The sequence below is a fragment of the Schistocerca gregaria genome, chromosome 6 (assembly GCF_023897955.1).
Source record: "Schistocerca gregaria isolate iqSchGreg1 chromosome 6, iqSchGreg1.2, whole genome shotgun sequence".
Classification (NCBI taxonomy): Eukaryota; Metazoa; Arthropoda; class Insecta; order Orthoptera; family Acrididae; genus Schistocerca; species Schistocerca gregaria.
The window spans coordinates 330,464,672-330,482,499 of record NC_064925.1 but is presented as its reverse complement, the minus strand read 5'-3'; the positions used below and the strand labels follow the sequence as shown (position 1 = coordinate 330,482,499).

Below are 17,828 nucleotides of genomic sequence, written 5' to 3'. Positions count from 1 at the left end.
GAAGAATGAAGGACGTAAAACGACACAAGTTTTGTTTGTCCTTTGTATGTTGCAAGAAGGCTGCACTGTCCTAACACAGGGATCTTTTGTCCTGAATAGCTAGTTAACTTAACATTTGCGGCACGCAACGGAGGTGTTCCCAGCAGTTTGTAAGTGTCTTGATTGGTCAGTGAAACTGCAGCTCCGGTATCTAGCTGGAATGGTATCACTATGCCGTTAATGTCCAAGTCTACAAAAAGTTTATTGTCCTGCTGACGACAAGAGCGACTGTCTCGTGCAACGTGAACGGGCACTGGTACATAATCACTTGCGACTTGACGGGAGTTCCGGTGACGTCGACGCACACTATTTTTGGGATGAATACAATCACTGTTAGAGAGAGTGGCACTGGGCGGAGTGGAACGAACTACATGAATTTCCATGGGCGAAGTTTCGCAAGCCTGAGTATCCTTGGTTCGATTCCGGCATGAAGCAAAGGGCCTAGAACGGTTTTGAGCTTCCGATCTGAGCTTCTTCTGGCAAACACTCTGAACATGCCCTTTTTTATTACAGTAAAAGCAAAAAGCTTGACGTGATGGGCAATTCTCACGCGAATGTTTAGTAGCACACCGCGGACATGATTTGATCACTGCATTAGCTTGCCGGTGCGTTACACATGGCTGAGAGCCTGGCGGCAGCGGCGCGGCCGGGTGCGAGTGCTGTTTACTGCTCCGTGCAGCTCACCCAGCGGGCCAGTTAACCTGACACACTGCTGGCGAATTTTCAAATGATTCCTGAGCAAAGTCAAGTGTGTCCTGCCGATCCAGTATGCCCATCACTTGTTGAAGGGAGGGATTGACTAGTTTCAAAATCTGTTCCCTTATACGAACATCAGAAACATTCTGTGCAATTGCATCACGTACCACAGTATCTGAATGCAGGAGTCCACATTGATACTCAAAAGCACAATCCCTTGTAAGGCCTTGTGAGGTTGCAACCCACTCCCGTTTAGTCTGACCTGCCGTACGTTTTGTTCGAAAGAAGGTGTACCGTTTGGCAACTACATTGACTGATTCTTTGAAATATGCATCTAATGAAGACAAAATTTCTTCGTAGGACAGAGTTGCTATGTCACGTCGGGGAAATAATTTGACTATCACGTGGTACGTATTCACTCCGACAGACGAAAGGAGAAAGGCTGCTGCTCGTTACCTTGAATTCTGTAGGCGGCGAGATGGAATCCAAATTGGCATGACCACTCTGTCCAGCTTTCCAGTGCAGCATCAAAAGGTCAAAAAGTTGATGCAACAGCGTGTTGTGGCTGCGTTAGCAGTGAAGCGGCTGCTGCCGCATATTTTTGCATCGCACGTTGACCCTGGACGAGCTGTCGAAGGGCATCCAGTAAGGCCTGTGTCTGCTGATTCTGTAAGCGATAAAATTCGGACAGTAAATCTTGAGATTGTGGCAAAGCCATTACACAAGTAAATCAGGGCAATATCGATAAGAACACTTTTACTCTCGTCACTAATGTTGTAGTTGGCAGAAGAGCCAACTGTGTTACTAAAGGAGGCCGAAATGCGCGCGTTTTAGCTCATGCAGGCTGGCATGAGGTCTGCAATCATTGATAGTGGCGACACGCGGGTCCGACGTATACTACCGGACTGTGGCCGATTTAAAGGCTACCACCTAGCAAGTGTGGTGTCTGGCGGTGACACCACAGTTACCTTTCTACATGCAGTTTTTCAGTAGCATGCTTTCAAAATATGATGCCTACATAAAAACTGTTTTAATGCTCATGAAATATATTGAGCCAGATTTATTGGGCAGTTAAAAAGTGATTGATGCAGAAGATGCACTGATTTAGTGAAATACTCATATGTAGGCAATTGCCTCAATATGACTGATTCATAACTTGAGAAAAATTTGTTATTACTATACTAAAACATGCACTTATTTATAGTACATTCATGTGAAAGTGGTATCAGCATAATAGCAAAGGGCATGTACATAGTTATAAACAGTTGTAATGAGGTCATATGTTGGAAATTATGGAGAGATTGAGGGGTGGTGTTTATACAGGATGTAGACTGTTTACTGTTGCAGAATGATGTACCAGCATATCTTTCTTTTACTTATAAACTAAAGGGCATACTTTTCATCAGAAATTATGTGATTTAGGAAAGGATGTGATGAAATCTAAATAAAAGTGTGATTTTGGGTAATTTTATTTGGCCTCAAGTATTTTGTCAGGAGAAGAGCAGTTTTCAAAATGTGTGTGTTGAGTTGGAACTCAGTTCTCGTTATGACATTCATTCCTTAGGCTCTATCTCAGAACTAGTCGCCCGCTGGCTAAGCTCAGCAGGTCTGGAAGCAGCATCGCTAGTGGATTTGAGGGACGCAGAATTTGACGCACTGGAATTACAGCAAGGTGCAGCAGCCCAAGCACCTCTAAGTGACGAGGATATGCCTTCACGAAAGGAGCGACTCATCTCTCATCAAATCACAGAAGGAGATAAAGTAGAAGCTGATCCAGGGATGGAAGCTGCAGCCGCAGATGAGAGGCAGCTAAGGGTACTAGGTGAGTCTGCTAGTGTAAGCACATTATTGTTCTGACTAATCTTTTGAGTTATGTAGCAGAGCCAATTAAGTTCCACTATGTAAAGGGAAGCAAAGAGTAAAAGAAACACCTTGACATGCAATAATAAATGAACTTTCTTTTCCAGAGAGAACAAAAAGATCATTGTGCAAAGCATACAAAACTGCCGCCACCATACCTTAGCTAAAGATCTACCAGAGAACCCGGTAAAATTCTGGTCCTACGTAAAATCACTATGCTGCCCGAAGGCTGCTATGCAGTCACTCGTTGACCAATCTGGTGTGACAATAGGAAATGCATGGTCACGTGATGCCCCACTACACATGAAACTCAAAACAGAAATGCAACGAAAAGTGTAGAAGGAGAGTAAACACCAAACACAGGCTTTCTACGTCATTGTACATATGTATGAGCAGTAACCCCTGTGATCTGGTGCTCTCTGGCAACTGCTCAAATGAACCTGTTTCTAATAGGTCACAGGAAAATATTGCAAATCGTGGTTGAGAAGCAACACTTTCAAAGTAAATTTACTTTCACTGAACATGAATTATGTTATGTATGACAATGTGTACTGCCTTCTTAAATCACAGTGTGTTTGACTCTCATTCAAAAGTTAGCACTTAGAGGATCAGCCAATTAGAAAAATTTTGGATCCAGAAGACTAGACATTTATGGCATCATTTAAAATTTTAGTGGCATGTTGGTGTTTGATATATCTTAAAAAAACCAATGTAATCTGTGAAAGCTTAGCTTTTTTGTAACTACGTTATATGTATATTAATTTAAACCATGAACTTTTTGTATTTGTGTGTTTGCACTATCTAACAGTGATGTTGCTATTGGTGGACATCATCACGTGTTCTCTGCTGTGAGTATCTGCTGTCATTTTGCTGGCAAGGTAAAGTGACATGAGCTGTGATTGGCTGACAAAAGCACACCACAATATTGATTTCAGTGTTTTGGAAACTAACATGCTGTATTTGGTGGAATTCGTCTTTATACTTTTCATCACACAAAAATCTGCAGTGTACATGTTACTGTGCATCAAAGATCTTTCCAAAAACACTTTTTTTTAATGGGTATTTTTCACCTGTGAAAAAGTGTATTTTTAACTGGGAACTCTTGAAATTTTTTTCCTTATCTACATGTTATAGACCCTGAATCAGTTCCCTTGAGATGAAAAAGCTTATGTACTTGAATCCACATTGTTCTAGAAAGTGTCACTCATGTGAAACTTAGCTTTCCCTTTTCTTACAATATCTTACAAACTCTGTATGAAGGGCAACAAGCATATTCTGTATTTCTAGTTTTCCAAAAGGTGTTAGACACAGTGCTATGGTACAGGCTGTTAATGAATGTATGAGGTTACAGAATATCTTCCTCGATAAGAGAATGGTGTGAAGACTTCTTAAGGAAGTATGTTGCACTCAACTGTCATCAGCAGTGCCCCAGGGGAATGTGATAGGACTGATATTATCTCCATATACATAAATGATTTGATGGACAGGGTGAACAGTAATCTGTAGCTGTTTGCTGTCGATGTTGTGGTGTACAGGAAGATGTCATCATTGGTATGAGGAATGGCAGTTAGTTCTAAATGTAGAAAAATGTAAGTTAGGAAAAACAATCCTATAATGTTTGAATACAATATTAGTAGTGTGTTGCTTAACGCAGTGAGGTTGGTTAAATATCAAGGGAGAATGTTGCAAAGCGATGTGAAATGGGATGAGCATTTAAGCAGTGAGAAAGACAAATGGTCAACTTTAGTTTGTTGGGAGAATTTTAGGAAAGTGTGGTTCATCTGTAAAGGCAACCTCATATAGAAAACTAGTGTGACCCATTCTTGAGTACTGCTTGAGTGTTTAGAATTACCACCAGGCCAGATTAAAGGAACACATCAAAACAATTCTCAGACTGACTGAGATTATTTTTCACTGGGTTTAATCAACACATTCTTCTGAAACTTAAATTGGGATCCTTGGTGGGAAAGGGAGGTTCTTTTTGAGGAACGCTAACGAGAAAATTTAGAGAACCAGCATTTGAAGCTGACTGCAGAACGATCCTACTGTCACTCTCAAATGTTTCATGTAAGGACCACGAACATAAGAGTAGAGGAATTAGGGATCATGCAGAGTCATATAGACAGTCGTTTTCCCTCACCTGTTTGCAAGTGAAATAATAAGGGAAATGACTAGTAGTGGTACAGTGTACCTTCTGCCATTCATCGTACGGTGATGTAGGTCCTCTGAGGCCGACTGACAAAAAGAATATTAAATATTTTAGTTTTTGACTTCAGTAATGAGCCAAGTTTTCATTAAATCTATGTAACAGTCCATCCTGGCATATGAGAATTCAGTGTTGATGCAAAACAGGGAAAATTGTGGGTAATGTTGAGTTCTCAGTAGGAAAACTGCACTAAATAAGTATGAAGGCACAATACCTCGCCACACATCACTCAGTTAATGACAGTTTTGCTTCGCCCTTTGATAGCTGGAAATGTAAAGTTGTAGAACTAAATGTTAACAACAAACTAGATTTTCATCAGTAGCCTTTATTATTATTGTTATTATTATTATTATTATTATTATTATTATTATTATTATTATTATTATTTGTCCACATCAGTAACACAAAAGGATTCTTTGTAATTAAAGTTAGCATTGAGAGAATATTTTATTTAACTGCAAAGCCAATAATTTGACCTGTCTTTTCTTCTGATACTGTTGTGGTAATTCTCTCATACATATAGGATGGAAGCTGAACTTGATGAGCAAGAGGATGCAGTGGTTAACACACAAGACTCACGTTTAGTAGTGCAGACTCACGTTTAGGAGTAGTACAGTTCACATCATTCTCTGGCCATTCTGGTTTAGGTTTAAGTGGTTTCCCTAAACCACTTCGGCCATATGCTGAGATGATTCCTTCGAGAAAGCCACTACACATGCCATTTGCCATGATCGTCCTCTCTGAGCATATATACTCCACTGGTCATGACCTGAATATCAACAGGACTCTTAAATGTTAATCTTCCTTCCTTCCCATTGAATCAGTGTGCTGTTATTACTAGCAGCTGGCCTTCCTTCATCTGTTGTTCATGTTTCATATAAATTATTTGCTGAAGTCGAATTTGTTATTGTTCAGGTATTTACTTCTTACACTATGTTGTTATTTGTAATATGGTCTAAGGTAGCTATTTTGATAACTCTACATCTTACATCACAAACCATCTTGAGGGTACTTCAGATACAACTATGAATTACCCTTTTTCCATCCACAAATTGTGTACAGGAAAAATAGTTGTTTGTAAGCCTCCATATGACTTCAATTTTATATAGTTTTCCTTTCAATGGTAATTGCAGAAAATTGTGTGTGTGCGCGCGCGCGCTCAAGCGAGCGAGTGCGCATGAGGGGGGGGAGTAGTATGCTTTTTAACTCTTTGTAAAATACACACTCGTGGAATTTTAATGGTGAATTTTCTCCATAATATACAATTCCTCTCTTTCATTGTTTATTGTGGGAATTCGTTGACAATCTCTGTGATGCTCTCACCCTTACCAAAGCTTTAGTACATTCACAAGCATTCCGCATTATTTTTTAATAGGAAAATCCACAATGCAACAATTTGACTTGTTCCAGAAGAATATCTGTTGCTAATGTTTTTTTCATCCATCCCAATCAAAGAGTTTAGAATTGATCCTGCCAAAAACTGATGAAGGTGGTGACCAAGCCGTTAGCTGATGTTATTGGGCGACTTCTGGTGCCAGCATCTTGTGACTGTTGTCAATACCACTGTGACCCCAGTCATATGGTTCATTCTATTTCTGGTTATTGATGGTGTATCATGAGATCAAAGTGCCTGTTCATGTGCAATGCATTATGTTTGTTTATGTCGAGGGTCACCTATCAATCTCTACACCAAGCAGAAGGACTATGCAGCTCTTCCTGTATCTAAGTAAAACTTTATATTGTTGTGACTTCCTGATATTCAGAACTTCCAACATTATCCACCAGGTCATTTTATATACATGCTGTGAATTATGAGCTGCCAGTAACACACTCTTGAAGTACACCCAAGTCTACTTTTACATCTGTTGATTTTTCCCCACTAAGGGTGACACAAGGTCAGTCCAGCATCCCATAAGCTCATATTTGTTTTTCTGTGTATTGGATGCTCTCCAGAAGTCAAAGAACATGGCATAAATCTGGGTGTCCATATTAACTGCCTCCTGAATCGCGTGAAGAAACTGAGTTAGCTAAATTTCACAGTATGTATTTTTAGCTATCTTTACATACAGCTAAAGTCATGTTATAACAGTTCCTTTTCTGTCTCTCAAATGCAGTTGTTTCTGGCATAACATGGCAGAGTCTTGTTTATAGTGGAATACCAATGGTTCCCATCGTTGACTTCTTCTATGGAACTGTGATTCAATTCCTATCAAATGTTTAACTATTTGTGATTCGTTAATATTTTTTTCTTCTATTTGTTCTTTCACATTTTACTTCTTATTGTTAACTTCACTTTGTTGTTTCTTAACAGTGTCTACTTTAATGTGACTTGAAAAAAATGTGCTTCTCACTTTGTAGTCAGCATTTTTTTTTTGAAACTTCCTGGCAGATTAAAATTGTGTGCCGGACCGAAATCAGGACCTTTGCCTTTCGCGGGCAAGTGCTCTACCATCGACTCACGCCCCGTCCTCACAACTTTACTTCTGCCAGTATCTCGTCTCCTACCTTCCAAACTTTACAGAAGCTCTCCTGTGAATCTTGCAGAACTAGCACTCCTGAAAGAAAGGATATTGCGGAGACATGGCTTAGCCACATGTTTCCAGAATAAGATTTTCCCTCTGCAGTGGAGTGTGCGCTGATATGAAACTTCCTGGCAGATTAAATCTGTGTTTCACTGATCGCTACCAACAGCAAATGATTGATTAAAATCGAGCATTATGTGAAAACTGACCAGAATATGGAAAAAGGCAACACAAATTCATATTGCTCCATGATAACGCCCCATCAAACACAGCAAAACAGGTCAGAGAAATGATTGAAGCATCCAGTTGGAAAACACTAGGGCATGCGGCTTATTCTCCAGACTTGGCTCCTTCTGATTATCATCTCTTTGCATCACTGGGACATACTGTCACGGAACATCGCTTCAGTTCATATGAAAATGGCTTGCTGACTCATTTGCTTCAAAAGAATAACTGTTTTTTTTGGCATGGCATTCATAGCCTGTGGGAGAGATGAAAGAAATGTATAAATAGCAATGGATATTATCTTGAATAAAATATTGTTTATCAGTTGCAAACAACAGATGCGTAATTATTGCAACAAAATTCCAGTCTCATTCTTTTACACCTAGTAAATATGTGTAGATTTACTTGCACCTGAATTGTAAATTTTCAGCATCCAGTCAGAGTTCTTTTCATTCTCTCTCTCTCTCTCTCTCTCTCTCTCTCTCTCTCTCTCTCTCTCTCTCCCCCCCCTATATATATATATATATATATATATATATATATATATATAAAAAAAGAGTGTTCCACGTTTTATTGTGGAAATTAGAGTAGGGTAAAGTTAAGTATTGTGTTTCTGCTCTATTGTTTCACATTATCATTTGCATTAATTTTATAATTTCATTGTTTACAGAATTCCTGGCAATCTTAAAACACCATTTTCCTTATAGTTTGTCATCAAGTATACTCTTAGCCAATCTTTGTTGGGAATACATTCTTCACTGGCAACATAATCCCGACAACATGGTAGCACTTCATTCAGCAATACATTGCCTGAATATTATTCCATCTGTCCACATGAAGCATGGTAAGGATTTGGTGGAAAATTTTACATTACATGAAATATTTTTGAATGACACATCAGTACAGGTTGCAAAAATATTTAACTAGTCTTTTAATTAGTTGTATTATGGTTTTTGAAGGAATATGCAGCCTTATATGGTCAATGCATCTGAAACAGAGATTTGAGTCTGCTGCTAAGTTGATACACAAAGCTGGAAAAATTCCAAAAGAAACAAACTGTTATCAGGATGTTGGAATATCAGACATTCATATGACAGAATTTCTTGGAACATGTGCTGACTTTCTGAATCTTTTCATGGATGTGAGTAAAAATTATCATCATCTTACAATATTGTCCCATTTTCCATGAGATGTTTGTGTTTGTTTCTACATAATTAGTTGAAATATATAAGAGAATTACAGATGGTACAAAAAGAGAGTGTCTAACTTGGCTGACTTCATTTTAAATCACTCAAAATAAAGTAGTTCTGTTGCCTACATTTCACATATTGAAAAATTAGTGTAAGGAAGTATATAATGAAAAAGGGTTCCTGGAATTTTTGGATCAAAACTTTGGTTGTGCTGTAATATTGAAATTCGATTAATTTTCACAAACTGGCATTGGTAGAAAAGGTGGGATAAAAGTTTGTTTCCACTATTACTTTTTTATTTATGAATCAATTTTATTCAATTTCACATCATTGGAAAGATAAAACAATCAACTGTGGTATAAAATTATAAATATCCTGGACTTATGCTTGCAAATATTTAGAAATCTGTAATGAAAGTTATTTCTAAAGTGTTTTTTTCCAAATTTACTGAAACTTTTGTAATATTAATTCTGTTTCTGCCTTCTTCCCTACATGTTTTGACATTTCACCATTATGAAAAGAACATTATGTAAAAGGCAAAGCACACAGTGACAGACATATTTACACCACAAACTGATTACAATAATATAGATGGCAGAATTTGCACTTATCAGACCACTGTTGTTGAAAGTATCACATCCACTTCATTCTTACTAAGCACAAGTGCAAACTGGCCCGTGTGCAGCAGTAGAATGATAAGTGAATCTGCACTGCCAGATGGTGCATATGTGTAGTATGTGGCATTGCGGTAGAAGGAATACATGTTTTTTTCACATTTAAAACAAATGACATATGTATTTTACAATTGTATGCAAGCCCCCATGCATATATGGCATTCACTTAATGTAATATAACCAAATACATTCAAACAGTTACTGTTGCCAATAGTATCATCAGGTCATGCAGGATCTGGGCAGTCATGAATTGAAATGATACCTAAAACAAACATAAGCATATTAAAGAAACATGGGTTTGGGCTAATGTATGAAGGTCCCTTGGACTTACAATGTGATTGTCATTTGGATGCTGTAAATTTACTCTTTTCCTAAAGATTTATCGCTGATTCCATCACATGGATTTTTACCATTACTAGTGCCAAAAAAGTAAGTAAAATAAAATTCATTTTTCAGTTATCCCATGATCTTGCTTGTGATGGTACAAATTTACAAAGTTCTTAAGATTTTTATAATGTGTAGGTCTGCCACCACTGAAATAAATGACATGCTGGATGTGTACTAGCTATTCCAATATATAGGTGAGAGCACTTTTCTGGAAAAGTAGGATTGTTTGCATCATGTTGCAGTCACTTGTCCAACATAATGCCATTGACATTATGCAATCCACTCTTTTATAACTAACAAGAAAAGGATGAAGGGTAACTTGTTGATTGATATCTAGAGAAATCCTTGTGCAACAACACGAAGCAAACCTGTATATAGTTTACTCAAATTCCACCATAACAATATGTAAAACATCAGGGAGTGCTTCTTTGATTGATTTTAAGAAGCAACTCTGAGATTTCAATGTGTAAAGATGTTGTTTCAAGTTCTCAAGTTTTTGGATGAGATATTATTCATCGACTGTCTTCATTAATGAGTCCAGTGTAAATCAGTCGGTTTGAATCCATTGCCTTAAGTATCCCAGCTCCAATAAAAATTTATGCAGTTCATATTCTACAGGAAGTATTCTTGGTGGAAAACAATGATGTAACATGCACTCATCATTTTCCAGGTTACAAACAAGTATCTGTAAAAGTTTAGTGCATGGCTCTACAAGAGCTGCGTACATCATAAGTTTCACATTTTGGTGCTAATAGCATACACATGCATGCAATCGAGAAGGTACTGTATAGTATTTTATTAGAATACACAGGTGTTACACTTTCCTCGGCTGTTTATGGAACACGTTATTTTTGGTGAAGCTAACTAAACTGTAAAGACCAATTTTATCAGAAGGATATTTTTCTTAAAAATATAAGTACATATTTTTCAGATATGCATTTTTTAAAATCTAAACGAAGGTTTTCCTGACTAATAGTGCTGACAATATCTTCTCCAGGTGGGTTCGTCGAAATTTCAGTGTTTTGATGAGTATTCTGGCAAAGTGTCAATCATGCAGGTGTGCCATGTATACAGGGTTTAATGGGTTTAAGTGCAGATATTTTTATTGCTGACTGAGGACAGTGTACCGAACAACATTACATCAATATTTCCTTAACTTGTAGACTAATTATTGTAGATATTAGGATTGGTATGCTTTTAGATGGCTGGGTACATCGAAGTACATGTAGAAAGAGCAAGCAATTAATTCTTAATTTACCCTTGGCAGCAGGTCAGCTGTGGAATTGTGGATGCAAAACTGTTAGTCTATTCTGGTAGGCATAGTCTACTTCTTGATGCACTTACAACTGTGCAGAAAACATCAGGTAATAAATTACGTGAAGTGTTTGTGAGAAGACCTTTTAACACTCGCACAACAAATGATAAACACCCAGAAAAATAATAAACACTGGTGTGTGTACATGTTAAGTTATCACATATAACCACTCCTTCCTTGTGGTGCACAGGTTGACATCATAGAGCCGAATGCTGTTTGACTGTCAGCGCATTCAGTCTTATGCAGACTCATAAAGTACCAACTGTTGGTTGTGGTCTTGGGGTGTAGCTGCTAGTGCAGGCTACTGTGACAAACTTAGCTCCTAGCCGTCGTCCTTGTTGGTGAGAGTCCAATGGAGCCTTATCTCACTTGATTCTTTAATGACGTTCTGCCATATGACATTAGCTTAGCACAACATTTGAATATATGTCCTTCATTGAGGCTGTGTTCTGCCACTGCTGACCTATTATTATCCAACAGATGTGTGCATTTTAAGTGTCTTATGCAATGTTGCAAGATGCAGCATTGTGTTTGCCTGAAGCAGCGGAGGCCACACTCACAAGGGATGCTAAATATACCCGATATTTGCAGTTGTAGCATGTTCCTCCCATACCAAGTATATCTCTTATTTTTTGTGGTGCTCAATAGACAACTTTGATGTCCATTTTTCTGAGGATTCTTGCAATTTTGCCTGAAGGAGGCTCTATATAGAAAATAAAGGCAAGTTTCTCTTTCTCTTCGTCTTATTTGCAGATGTTTGTATCATTCATTTTCTTCAGTGCACATATAATCTGGTCTCTGCAGTACCAGTTTGGTGAAACACCTCTTTTAAGGTTTTGCTGCGTAACTGGAAGGCTTTCTTTTTCAGAGATGGCACATGCCGCACAATGAAGCTAGAACAGAATGGATGTTTTCCATTTTCAGACATTCTAATAAAAAAGAGAAGCTGTTGTACACTAGAATATGCAGTCTACAAAAAGAAAGAAAACACACACACACACACACACACACACACACACACACACCTGTACCAAATGCAGTGAAGTGTCATCATCCAGCACAGTGGTAAACTGTCCTAGCAACTCTACTAAACGAGGCATATGCCATTTGTGACAGTGTGTGTCTCCCAGCAGAGCTGCAATGCCTGAAAGATGTGTTTTGCCAAAATTGGCGTAGTGAAGCAAAGATTAGACATACATTCAAGAAAATGAGTGATGCACTCATTTGCAAAGAAGAGGTAGAGAAAGAGAAACTCACTTTTATCATTCCATATATTGGGTCTCCTGCAGACAGATAATGAGAATCCTAGAACCACTCATCAAAGCCATCTTTCAACTACTACAAAAATCGAAGAAGTGCTTCGGTCAGTAAAGGACAAAATTAAGTTGCATGTACCAGGTACGTATAGATCCCTTGTGAGTGTGGCCTGCAATATGTTGGGCAAACACAGCACTTTATCTTGGAATGCTGTGTGGAGCTCATTAGATGCATATATCTGGGCCATAGAGATAAGTCAGTAGTGGCAGGACTTAGCCCCAATGAATAACATACCTTTGGATTTGAGGAAACAAAAGTGTTGTGCCGAGCTAGTGGCTTTTGGGAGAGCGTTATTAGATAAGGCTCCATGACAATCTTGTTAATAGAAGAGAGGGCTACCACCTAACCTACCTGCACTAACTACTATACACTCAAACTGCATCCAGCAGTTAACATGTTGTGGGTCTGGACAAGACTGAATACTTTAAGACTCGAACAGCAGCCTGTCCCCCACTACGTGATGCTGACCGCCATATCAGGGGGAAGAGGTAGGGGAGGCAGCCATCACTTAGGTATCTACACTGCAGCACCAAAGAAACTGGTGCAGGCATGCATATTCAAATACAGAAATATGTAAATAGATAGAATATGGCACTGTGGTCGGCATTGCCTATATAAGACTCCGAGTGTCTGGCATAGTTGATAGATCGGTTATTGTTGCTACAATGGCAGATTATCAAGATTTAAGTGAATTTGAAGGTGCTGATATAGTCAACACACAAGCGATGGGACACCGCATCTCTCAGGTAGCGATGAAGTAGGAATTTTCCCGTACAACCATTTCATGAGTGTACTGTGAATATCAGGAATCTGGTAAAATATCAAATCTCTGACAGCGCTGCAGCCAGAAAAAGATTGTGCAAGAACGGGACCAACAACGACTGAAGAGAATCGTTCAGCGTAAGAGAAGTGCAACCCTTCTGCAAATTTCTCCAGATTTCAGTGCTGGGCCATCAACAAATTTTGATGTGGAAACTATTCAACGAAACATCATCAATATGGGTTTTAGGAGCCAAAGGCCCATTTCTGATCTTTGATGACTGCACAGCACAAAGGTTTACGCCTCATCTGGCATGTAAACACCGACACTGGACTGTTTTTTAATTGTTCTGTGGCACCAAATTAAGGAGAAGTCGCCATGGTCATGGAACAAGTCAATACATGAAATTATAATATGATATTGGAAACAGATAAAATGAAATATAAAAAAGCATATTCAGGTGACAAGTCGTAAATGTAAATAAAGAAAATCAACAATGTAACACTGGAATTTGCTTAATTTTTTAGGTCTTCCAGGAGCTCCTCGGCAGAATAGGAGTAGTGAGCCATTAGGAAAGTCATCAGTTTAGACTTAAAAGAGTTTGGGCTACTGCTAAGATTTTTGAGTTCTTGTGGTAGGTTATTGAAAATGGATGCAGCAGAATACTGCACTCCTTTCTGCACAAGAGTCAAGGAAGTGCATTCCACATGCAGATTGGATTTCTGCCTAGTATTAACTGAGTGAAAGCTGCTAACTCTTGGGAATAGGCTAATGTTGCTAACAACAAACGACATTAAAGAAAATATATACTGTGAGGGCAATGTCAGAATTCCCAGGCTATTGAATAGGGGTCGACAAGAGGTTCTCGAACTTACACCACATATAGCTCGAACAGCCTGTTTTTGAGCCAAAAATACCCTTTTTGAATCAGAAGAATTACACTAAAAAATACATACTGTATGACATAAATGTATGAAAATATGCGAAGTAGACTACTTTTCGTGTTGAAGTGTCACTTATTTCAGATACTGTTCTAATGGTAAATAAAGCAGCATTTACTTTCTGAACAAGATCCTGAACATGGGCTTTACACAACAGCTTACTATCTATCCTAACGCCTAGGAACTTGAACTGTTCCGTCTCGCTTATAATATACCCATTCTGTCTGATCAAAATATCGGTTCTTGTCGAATTGTGAGTTATAAACTGTAAAAACTGAGTCTTACCGTGATTTAGCATCAAATTATTTTCCACAAGCCACTAACTTATTTCATGAACTACGTTATTTGATACTGTTTCAATATTACACACAAGATCCTTCACTACCAAGCTAGTGTCATCAGCAAACAGAAATATTTTTGAATGACCTGTAATACTAGAAGGCATATCATTTATATAAATAAGAAACAGCAGTGGCCCCAGCACCGACCCTTGGGGAACGCCCCACTTAACAGTGCCCCATTGGGACTGAACATCACTACCACTCTCAATATTCCAGAGAATTACTTTCTGCTTTCTGTAATTAAAGTAAGAGGTGAACCAATTGTAAGCTACTCCTCTTACTCCATAATGGTCCAACTTCTGCAGTAATATTTTGTGGTCAACACAGTAACAATTTTGATGACTGAAACATGTCGCCTGCTCGGGAGAGCAGGCGACAGATGGTCGTGTACTGGTACGGAGACTACCTCGTGAATCCACGGACCCTGCATGTCGGCAGGGGATGTTCAAGCTGATGGAGGCTCTGTAATAGTGTGGGGCGTGTGCAGTTGGAGTGGTATGGGCCCGTGATATGTCTAGATAGGACGCTGACAGGTGACACGTACGTAAGAATCACCCTACATCCATTCGTATCCATTGTGCACTCCAATGAACTTGGGCAATTCCAGCAGGACAGTTCAACACCCTACACGTCCAGAATTGCTACAGAGTGGCTCCAGGAACACTCTTCTGAGTTAAAACACTACTGCTGGCCACCAAACTCCCCAGACATGAACATTATTGAGGACATTTGGGATGCCTTCCAACATGCTGTTCGGACGGGATCTCCACCTCCTTGTACTCTTACGGATTTATGGACAGCCCTGCAGGGTTCATGGTGTCATTTCCCTCCACCACTACTTCAGACATTAGTTGAGCCCATGCCACGTCGTGTTGTGGCACTTCTGTGTGCTTGTGGAGGTCCTACACGGTATTAGGCAGGTGTACTGGTTTCTTAGGGTCTTCAGTGTATATGCAGAGACAGAAGACTCACTGTGCTTTTGTTAACTGCCAGGTCTCTGTAGACACTCTGCAAGTGCCTACGAATATCTGTGATGCTCTGTTTTCCGCCGAAAGAAACTCGGTGACTGCTCTCTGTCTGGAAAGCAACTTCATTACAGACGCTATTTTGAAATCTATATGTAATGCTGCCACCTAATGGAATTCATAAAACTAAAGGGCTGAAGCAGGAATATTCCATGATGTCCCACAACAAATTTTGCATTAAAACGAAAGTGCTGGCAGATTGATAGACACACAAACATACACACAAAATTCAAGCTTTCGTAACCAATGGTTGCTTCATCAGAAAAGAGGGAAGGAGAGGGAGTGTGTGCGCGAATGTATACCTGTTCTTTTTTCCCCCTAAGGTAAGTCTTTCCGCTCCCGGGATTGGAATGACTCCTTACCCTCTGCCTTAAAACCCACATCCTTTCGTCTTTCCCTCTCCTTCCCTCTTTCCTGATGAAGCAACCGTGGGTTGCGAAAGCTTGATATTTGTTTGTTGTGTGTGTGTGTGTGTGTGTGTGTGTGTGTGTGTGTGTGTGTGTGTGTGTGTGATTTTTTTTTTTTTTTATTGTGTCTATCTACCAGCACTTTCCCGTTGGTATGTCACAGCATCTTTTTTAATATATTTTTCCCATGTGGAATGCTTCTTTCTACATATATAATAGAGGGAAACATTCCATGTGGGCAAAATATATCTAAAAACAGAGATGCTGTAACTTACCAAACGAAAGCATTGGTATGTTGATAGAGACAAAAAACACACACACAAACAAATTACAAGCTTTTGCAACCCACGGTTCCTTCATCAGGAAAGAGGGAGGGAGAGGGAAAGACAAAAGGATGTGGGTTTTAAACCCTCAAACCCAGAACCTCCCACAGAAGAACTCCTAAAGTGCCCCACTTGTGACAGGATACTTTCCAGGACTGGATCAGACTCTGAATGTGGCTCTCAAGCAGGGATACGACTTCCTCAAATCCTGCCCTGAAATGAGATCCATCCTTCATGAAATCCTCCCCACTCCACCAAGAGTGTCTTTCCGCTCTCCACCTAACCTCCGTAACCTCTTGGTTCATCCCTATGAAATCCCCAAACCACCTTCCCTACCCTCTGGCTCGTACCCTTGCAACCGCCCCCGGTGTAAAACCTGTCCTATGCACCCTCCCACCACCACCTACTCCAGTCCTGTAACGCGGAAGGTGTACACGATCAAAGGGAGAGCCACGTGTGAAAGCACCCACGTGATTTACCAACTGACCTGCCTGCACTGTTACGCTTTCTATGTGGGAATGACCAGCAACAAACTGTCCATTCGCATGAATGGACACAGGCAGACAGTGTTTGTTGGTAATGAGGATCACCCTGTGGCTAAACATGCTTTGATGCATGGCCAGCACATCTTGGCACAGTGTTACACCGTCCGAGTTATCTGGATACTTCCCACCAACACCAACCTATCCGAACTCCGGAGATGGGAACTCGCCCTTCAGTATATCCTCTCTTCTCGATACCCGCCAGGCCTCAACCTCCGCTAATTTCAAGTTGCCGCCGCTCATACCTCACCTGTCTTTCAACAACTTCTTTGCCTCTGTACTTCCGCCTCGACTGACATCTCTGCCCTTACTCTTTGCCTTTAAATATGTCTGCTTGTGTCTGTGTATGTGCGGATGGATATGTGTGTGTGTGCGAGTGTACACCTGTCCTTTTTTTCCCCTAAGGGAAGTCTTTCCGCTCCCAGGATTGGAATGACTCCTTACCCTCTCCCTTAAAACCCACATCCTTTCGTCTTTCCCTCTCCTTCCTGAAGAAGCAACCATCAGTTGCGAAAGCTAGTAATTCTGTGTGTGTGTTTGTGTGTTTTGTTCATGTGCCTGTCTGCCGGCGCTTTCCCGCTTGGTTGCTTCTTCAGGAAGGAGAGGGAAAGACAAAAGGATGTGGGTTTTAAGGGAGAGGGTTAGGAGTCATTCCAATCCCGGGAGCGGAGAGACTTCCCTTAGGGGGAAAGAAAGGACAGGTGTACACTCGCGCGCGCACACACACACACACACACACACACACACACACACACACATATATATCCATCCGCACATACACAGACACAAGCAGACATGTCTGGGCAGAGATGTCATTTGAGGCGGAAGTACAGAGGCAAAGATGTTGTTGAATGAAAGATGAGGTACGAGTGGCGGCAACTTGAAATTAGCAGAGGTTGAGGCCTGGTGGGTAATGGGAAGAGATGATATATTGACGGGCAAGTTCCCATCTCTGGAGTTCTGATAGGTTGGTGTCAGTGGGAAGTATCCAGATAACCTGGACGGTGTAACACTGTGCCAAGATGTGCTGGCCGTGCACCAAGGTATGTGTATACCTG

General features: G+C 40.0%; 1 protein-coding gene across 1 annotated transcript in view; it reads left to right on the top strand.

The window, feature by feature from the left end:
- LOC126278297 (rab3 GTPase-activating protein non-catalytic subunit) overlaps window positions 1–17,828 on the top strand; it is a 192,866-nt gene that overhangs the window by 139,467 nt on the left and 35,571 nt on the right. The window contains exons 18-20 of the mRNA XM_049978308.1: window positions 2,300–2,557; window positions 8,219–8,392; window positions 8,508–8,689. Of these exons, the coding sequence (XP_049834265.1) occupies window positions 2,300–2,557; window positions 8,219–8,392; window positions 8,508–8,689 (614 nt within the window). The remainder of the gene's footprint in view (window positions 1–2,299; window positions 2,558–8,218; window positions 8,393–8,507; window positions 8,690–17,828) is intronic.